Source organism: Papilio polytes, unplaced genomic scaffold, assembly GCF_000836215.1.
Source record: "Papilio polytes unplaced genomic scaffold, Ppol_1.0 DF823731.1, whole genome shotgun sequence".
Taxonomy (NCBI): Eukaryota; Metazoa; Arthropoda; class Insecta; order Lepidoptera; family Papilionidae; genus Papilio; species Papilio polytes.
Window position 1 is genome coordinate 2424396 of NW_013525473.1, and position 8018 is coordinate 2432413.

At 37.7% G+C, this 8018-nt stretch overlaps 2 protein-coding genes across 2 annotated transcripts in view; one reads left to right on the plus strand and one right to left on the minus strand.

Annotated features, from left to right (window-relative positions):
- LOC106103615 (putative defense protein 3) overlaps window positions 1–2458 on the plus strand; it is a 2988-nt gene extending 530 nt beyond the window's left edge. The window contains exons 2-3 of the mRNA XM_013283398.1: window positions 1315–1525; window positions 2229–2458. Of these exons, the coding sequence (XP_013138852.1) occupies window positions 1315–1525; window positions 2229–2319 (302 nt within the window). The 3' untranslated portion in view covers window positions 2320–2458. The remainder of the gene's footprint in view (window positions 1–1314; window positions 1526–2228) is intronic.
- Window positions 2444–8018, minus strand: part of LOC106103467 (tubulin-specific chaperone D) — an 11495-nt gene continuing 5920 nt past the window's right edge. The window contains exons 8-16 of the mRNA XM_013283248.1: window positions 7820–7823; window positions 7490–7772; window positions 6759–7034; window positions 6081–6240; window positions 5259–5529; window positions 4471–4639; window positions 4113–4252; window positions 3421–3576; window positions 2444–2805 (exon numbers count right to left, since the gene is read on the minus strand). Of these exons, the coding sequence (XP_013138702.1) occupies window positions 2683–2805; window positions 3421–3576; window positions 4113–4252; window positions 4471–4639; window positions 5259–5529; window positions 6081–6240; window positions 6759–7034; window positions 7490–7772; window positions 7820–7823 (1582 nt within the window). The 3' untranslated portion in view covers window positions 2444–2682. The remainder of the gene's footprint in view (window positions 2806–3420; window positions 3577–4112; window positions 4253–4470; window positions 4640–5258; window positions 5530–6080; window positions 6241–6758; window positions 7035–7489; window positions 7773–7819; window positions 7824–8018) is intronic.

The window sequence follows — 8018 nt, forward strand, 5'->3', positions numbered from 1 at the left end:
AGCCGTTCGGTAACGTTACTTTTAGTACAGTGCCGAGTAACATTACTTTTTAGTACATCGTACGTGTACTACCCAAGACTAATTAAAACTATTTAATAGCAGTATATTTTTGCCTTATTTATAAATAAAATATATTGATTAAAGTGATGGAAGATTATATTTGGAAATCGGGTCGCATCCTAGAAGTATAACGGTATGAAATTTTAATTTTCGTTAAATATATTTTATTTATCATAAATTCTAAGTTAATTACACTACTACAAGTGTACAGTTTATGACGACGTATTCGAAAATATTTTGACGTAATGTGGGAATTATCTTGCAAATTATTTTACGAAATAATAATTACCTGACTGTTTTTGAGAAACATGCTTAACATAATGCATAAAGAGTGTATAATTTTATTGTTGAGATCCAAAATATCGGTACAATTTCTGAACCAATTGAAAACATCTCATTTCTTGCAAAATTTTAATACCACTTTACACTTTTATTTTGCAACAATTAAATAAAAGTTAGTCATATTCCATTAAAATTTAGGTATTGCAAATTTTTTTCTTTTACATTGTATGTATGTGGATAAGGTGAGCCATGTCGCGCCAAAAGGAAATTCTCAAATTTTCCTTAAACCAGAGATATTAAAGTGTGAATTGTGTTGCTTTTGTAATTGTAAGAGTAGTTTTACACAACTTTTAACATAGTCATAACTCTGAAGAAAAGATATGTCCCTGTCAAGTAGTTACAGCAGTGGAATCCGACTTTAAATTGCCTAATAGATGTTCACTGTCCGTAAAGAATACAATACATTCGAATTCATTGATAAAATCAGAGACGTAGTGAGTAGATAGTATAGTTACAAGTTGTGAGCACGCGCAAATAACCTGTCCAAGTTCGATTGAGCAAGTTCCTCCGATGGCATTGTAGGTCAGACGACTTATACCCCCTATTACGTTATCCATTTACTGCTCAACACTTTAAAAATATATCTAGTGTTATAGATCTTTTAAATCGAAAGTTCTAGTTATAGACTGACTTGCTTTCGCCCCCAACTTTGTGTGCGTGAAATAAAAAACAACGAAGTAGTGTATGTGTTCTCTCCCAGAATTTGCTCTACATCTATGCAAAATTTTTTAGACGTCAAACTCTAATAGACATCCATCAATCCATCTAAATTTTCTTATTTATAATATTAGTAAGTAAAAGTGATAGATAAATGGATAATCAAATTATTCCACGTAGAAATAGTTTTACTAAAATACCTTTTTCTTTCAAGACTCAGGTATCATGTGTTATTGTTCACAACAAATGTTTCAGTAACAATAGAGGGAGCAGAACCGTTTAAAGGATTCTTCATACAAGCTCGCTCTATCGAGAGCAACGAGTGGCTGGGCTCGTGGGAGCAGGCGCCCAACACCACCATACACCCGGAGTGCGCGGCCGTGACACACGCAGACCCGCGTGATAAGACTAGAGCTGTGCTCGCATGGAAAGCACCTTCTAACTCACAAGGAGGAGTTTACTTCACGTATGTTTGAATTCTTTATATTTTTAATATCGGTAAGAGTGCACACCTTTGACTAAAATATAGCACAACTGTTTAGTCGCGCTTTGATTCCTATTAGCTTACCATATATGGTGCGTACACTAGTCCATTTTTAGCTGTGCAAGTAAACAGTTGAATTGGTGAAAACAATCGACAATCGCATTGTGCGATAGTTTAGTCAAAGGTGTTCTCCCGCTCATAGATTTACCAGTCTAATATAGTCTCAGCATCTAGTAAAGATGTAAAAGCCATCACGAAAATAAATGAATTCAAAGATTCAATAATAAATTGCATTACTTTGCAATATAAAACCGACCACCATGATTATTTCGTCCATAAATTTTAGTCTATATCTAATGGGTTCGTTAACCGATACCCTCACGTTACTCTCCTTTCACTTCGTTTGGAGTTGTGAAACTTGACATGTAATTGCTCATATGTACTTCATACTAAACGACCTTAGGCATGACGCTAATTGTATACAGTATCTATCGCGAAGCGTCGTTTAATGTGGAAATTTCTAGAAAAAAAATATATTATGGTACAATTGTTTTAGGTATATTTTGAAATAACTCGCGGACCTACAAAATAGTGGTATTTTAACGGTTTCTCTCAGAGTGTTAATCTTAGAAAATAGTAGGTTCAAAAAAATCGTATTTTACACAAGTTTTTTTTTACCTTACAGGGGTACTGTCTTGAAGAACTACGGTACCTTTTGGGCGAATTTAATTGCACAAGCACCGCAAGATCCTTTGCAACTACAAATTCTTGGGTAAAATTGTCTTATTGGTATTGTGAATGAGAGGCATAAAAATCGGGACAGTAAATTGTGTATCTGATTTTGAAGATAATTTAAGTATGTACAATTGTTAAATAGGATAAGGAAAAAAAACAATAAAATAAGTAAAAAAGTTACATGTTTATTTCATTGCTAAGTGCCGTTAAAATTGTGTAGTTCGCATACAATAACTATCAATCGTTATTTTGTAAATACAAACATAAATAAATCAAATAATTTCAGTCAAACAAAATTAAAGCATAAATGCTAACTCCGTGTTAATTCTGCGGTTGCATTTCGTGTTAAAGCGAAGCGCACATTATTGTGCTGTAAGCAAATCCAGTCCTTAATACTGTAGTGTTTAAGGCGCCTTTTGCTTGAGGACCGGCCTCTTGATGTCCATCAGGTCGCAAATATCATTCCTTATAGGCCTCAGTTCCGCCACATCCCTTTCCCAATCTGTTTCGGCTAGGATACTCATCACCTAGACATATTAAAAAAAATGCATCACGACACTAAATCATTTTTAACCGGCTTCTTAATTCTATTGGTATTTTTTTTTACAATAAACATCTCATGATGAATAACGGAACAGGCCTTATGGTTATATTTTGTAACTTCATACAATCTTCGCTTTCTCTAAAACACTATCAAGGCATACATTCTCAATCATTTTTCCATACAAAATCACTTAAAACATTACATACCTAGCGTCTTTTTTTTCTACGACATGAACAATATTTTCCGAACTTACTCACCGTGGCTTACATGTGGGTTATAAGCAGCTTACATGTGGCTTGTGTCTTATATGTATCTTACACTTGTGTAACACGCGGTGTACTGTCTTACATATGACTTACACGTGTCTTACTCATGACTTATACGTGTGTTACACTGCCTCACTAGCGGTGCGATGTTACCTGGTCGAGGTTAAGCAGTTTACATGTGTCTTGTCTGTTTTGTCTTATATGTATCTTACACTTGTGTAGCACGCAGTTTACTGTCTTATAGTCTTACATTTGACTTGCACGTATCCTACACGCCTCTTACACATGCCTTACACGTGTGTTACACTGCCTCACTAGCGGTGCGGTGTTACCTGGTCGAGGTTGTGCTGCGGCGCAGTGCAGGTGTCGCCGTAGAGGGTGAGCGCCTCGTACAGGCGCGCGGCGGCGCAGCGGCGCACGTAGCGGTCCGCGTAGCACAGGTAGATCACCAGCTGGCCCAGCGCCTTGCTGCACACAGCGCCGCCAACCTGACAAACGTTAATATACTCGCTACAAATCATACAAATATTATAAATGTGAAATTATAGATGGATGGATTTTTGTTAGAGTTTGTAGGCTAAACTACTGAATGTAACTTAATGAAATTTGGCATAGATGTAGAGGACAGTCTGGAAAAACACATAGGCTACTTAGTTTTGTCTTTTTTAATTTCACGCGGACGGAGTCGCGCGAAAACTAGTTCAATATAAAGAAAAAAAAATACAAACATAAAAATCTAACACATTCACTAGCGCCTCACTATTTAATATAAAATCGATCCAGGTTTTAGAGAACATAATAAACTTACAGTTAAAAAAATTCAATACAATGATGTCAAACAAGGATATCTGATTACAATATAAGTAAAGCTATAGAAAACAACATAAAAACAACAATACAGTACAACAAAGATCTTGTAACGCATATAATATTGACAAGGAGGCGCTAGCGAGCTACAATTTAGTTTAGCTTACGCTTACCATGTGAGATATCCTTGTCGGTATAGTCAGAATAGTATACACACCTGTATCAATTGGCACAAAACATTTATAGAGTCCAACAGCTTGTAGATATTTTTCCCTCCACGCAACTCCAGTTGTAAGTATTTCAATATATCTGCTGCGAACGTCGATTCTGGATCCTCTAGTATCGGGGATATCGCACCTACGGTAAATCAAACAAGCTATGTATAATACAAATAAATAAAAAAGACAACCAATCAAGATACGTTGCTTGGGGAAATTGGGACACTTCAATGTAGCCGTATTATACAAAAACGGTTATATAACACGACTAAATTAAAAAGACAAAGATCCAATTATACGTTGTTAGTTAATCGTGTGTCTTGAAGGTAGTCGTATTATATAATGTCAGTTACACACCCGAGCTGAGCAGCCTGTCGAGGAAGTTGAACATGGGCCCGGTGATACGCTTCACGTGCAGGTTGTCGGCGAACACCTGCACGATGGTGTCGCACACGCTGCGCAGCGTCGCCATGTCCTCGTGCAGCGTGTGCAGGTACGAGTACAAAGACTGTGTCGTGTGTTTCACCTACAAATATCACATTATTTTAATTTCCCATATATCTTTAATTACTTATTTTTACATATAATATATTTTACATGATTTTTATATATATAAAAAATTAAATAAAACGTATTATATAAAAAAATATATTGTTATTTTAATAATTATTATTGACAAAAATACAGGACTGTAGACCGATTTTTATAAATTTTAAATTATTTAAAATATCTTAATTCTAACATCTGCACTCGAAAGTCTTTAGTGATCTAGCTTAATGGAAAACAAAAAAAAATATCGAAAAATATACACTAAGGTTCTCCGTTAGTGACTAATTATTTACTTTTGAGTACAGTTAATCTTACTAATATTATAAATGCAAAAGTTCAGATGGATGGATGTTTGTGAGAGTTTTAGTCTAAACGACTGAACGGATTACTTTTAAATGTGGTATAGACGTAGAGGATTGTCTTTTTAATTCCACGCGGACGGAGTCCCGGGCGAAAGCTAGTATATTAAATTTACAGGTTATAAAAAAGAATTATCAATCAATTTTCCTAGTTAATAAAAGTATAGTTGTCAGTGGTGGTAAAATAAATTGCAGATGTCAATTTTTTCGCGTAATATAACCTACAGTACGACTCACCAGACTCTCAGTGAGTTCCCCCGCACTGACGACGAGTCCTTTGAGCACGCTGTACCTATACTCGGGGTACTGCAGCAGCTGCACGAAGCGCGGCATCGTGTGCCCCGGGAACAGCCACAGCACCACGTTGGAGTTCTCGCTGACTGGCTCCCCCCCCTCCCCCACACCCTCCCCGCTACACCCGCCTCCGCTCCCGCGCAGCTCCACCTCGTCGTACGGGAAGATCCGCTTCAACGCCTCGTGGTGAGGGATGTTGTTGATGATCGGATCACTGCAAGTTAACATATAAAGGATGTTCAAAAATACTCAAAAACAAAATCGCACAGTAGAAAATTATTTCCCTTCAATTAGTTTAAGCAACAAAATAATAGAAGATGTAGTGAGAAATGTTGTTAACAATTAAAATGCCCTTAAAACTTGATAACACTATAACTTTACGATTTACTAAAGTGCGCATTCCGAAGACATTTTATCTATCTCTAGCTATTGCTCGCGACTTCATCTGCGTGTAATTAATAAATCATAAAATATATATAGCTTAAATTACTCACTAAGAAACTACTTTTTTAATGGCGAAAGAATTTTTCAAATCGGCCCAGTAGTTGTTATATGAATCGAATACATACAAAAATCCAAATCTTTCCTCTTTAGAACATTATAGTATAGACTAAACTTTATGCAGATGTTATAAATGCTACATTAACAGATCGTAAACTAAACTACTAGTAACTAATTATTTACAGCCGTAAGATAATAAGATATAATAATGTCTCACGTAAGTTTAAACAATTTAAAGCGCAAGTGAATAAAATAAAAGCATACTTGTATATAAATGCGGTGAATATCCTGCCGGCGTGCGCGCGCGTGCGGTCGATCTTCTCCACGGCCTGCTGCGCCGCGCCGCGCACCGCCGCGCCCACGCCGCGCGCGCTGTTCAGCTGCGGCGCCTGCGCCGCGCACAGCCGGCACAGCGCCAGCAGACCTGCCGCCGCGCAACACACTCCACACATTTACAACTAACAAATGGACATTGCAAGGGGGTGGGCCAGGGGAAGGCTACCCCCTCAGAGATCAGAAAATTGTAAAATACGCATAAAAATGAAATTATAATTCCTAGAGACCAACATAGATAATTCAATAATGACTAGTTGTTGATAATTATTTTATTTGGATTACAAAAAAATGTTTTTCCTACTAGCCTTGACCATCTATTTGCGAAGGTCATGTATAGATAATATATATTTTTTTTGTAGTAAATGTTGGCAAACCATTAAATAGCTACCTGAATTCGTTAAAATAACGATGTGACCGTTGCTGCAATTGAACGATAAGCAATCGAAATGTGCTGCAGGACATTTAAATATAAAACAGGACGAACTCCGATGAATCGCCATATTTTATTAGGTAGATATGTTTAAAAACAATTTTAAGGGTTTCAATAATAAAATAATGTAAACAGATATACCTGTAGAATTGAAAATATCAACACAAATTACTTACCAGTCATACTAGCTTCTCTCACCCAGGCGCCGATGTCTCCCCGCATGTCAATGGTGTACTCTGCCAGGCAGGCGAGCAGCGCGTCAGAGATCTCCTCCACGTACTTGTCGACGCCGTCAACGATGCCCAGCGTGTGACACACCTCCGTCAGGCCGACCACCGCGTCGCGCCGCGACTCCGCCCACTTCTGCGTGCCCTCCGTCACGCGAGTGCACTCGATCAGTGAACGGATCACCAGCGGCAGATGTTCACTCAGCACGAACTTCGGTAAAGCACCTACATAATGGACATAAAACTTTTTAATTTTAAAAGAAAGCCATCGTTTGACGTTTCTTTTATATTCTGCAAAAATATCATTCACATTCCTAAAATACGCAAATAAAGCCTGAATACTAGACTGAAGAATCGAATTGTTTAGTTAAAGCTGGATCAGTAGAGTTAAATTTTTGCCTGCACATGCAATGTTTAACCAGAATAACTAAATTGTTCAGCTAAAACTGTCAGTACCGAGAGCCTCACTTGCTTTAGTTAAAATATCAAAATAGAACATCTGACAACATGTAACTAGACTAATTGTTGCTCGCGACTTCGTCAGCGTACTGATAACATAGGTTTTAAATAGTAAAAGAATATTTTAAATTGACCCAGTTGAGTTATTTCAATACATACAAAAGTACAATCGCTCCTCTTATTAATATCAGTATTGATAATGTTACACTTGTAGCAGTTACCTATAGCTCTAGCATATCCCATCCTGAGCAGCAGTCCGTTGGCGCTGGTGGAGGCGAGCTGGCTGCAGTACTTCTGCATGAGGCCGGCGCGCCGCGGCCGCGAGTCCTCGTCAGACAAGTACTGCTCGAACACCAGCGGCAGAGCCTGGATCGCCTTCTCGCGGATCACCTGCACCTCGTGGCCCAAACACTCTTCTATCAGCTCCAACCAATCATCTGGAACATTATCGCCATACTTAAAAAAAAGATACACATATCTACTATAACACTCGTACATGTAACGCTACGCAACACAAACAGCGTTTTGGTGTAGATTTTCACTCTTCACACTGCTCTGCACTTTGAAAGTTACCATTTTATTCGTATTTGGAGTTTAGATGTGGTCTATTTCTTAAGGCTCTCTCAAATAGTGAGGGTGTGTCAGATTAGTGTTTTTTTAGAGAGCGAAAAAATGCCTTATGGCACCGTTAGACATGAGAGCTTTAGTGTTTACCTAACCTTACATGAGTCCCGTTACGTTACGTTTTTA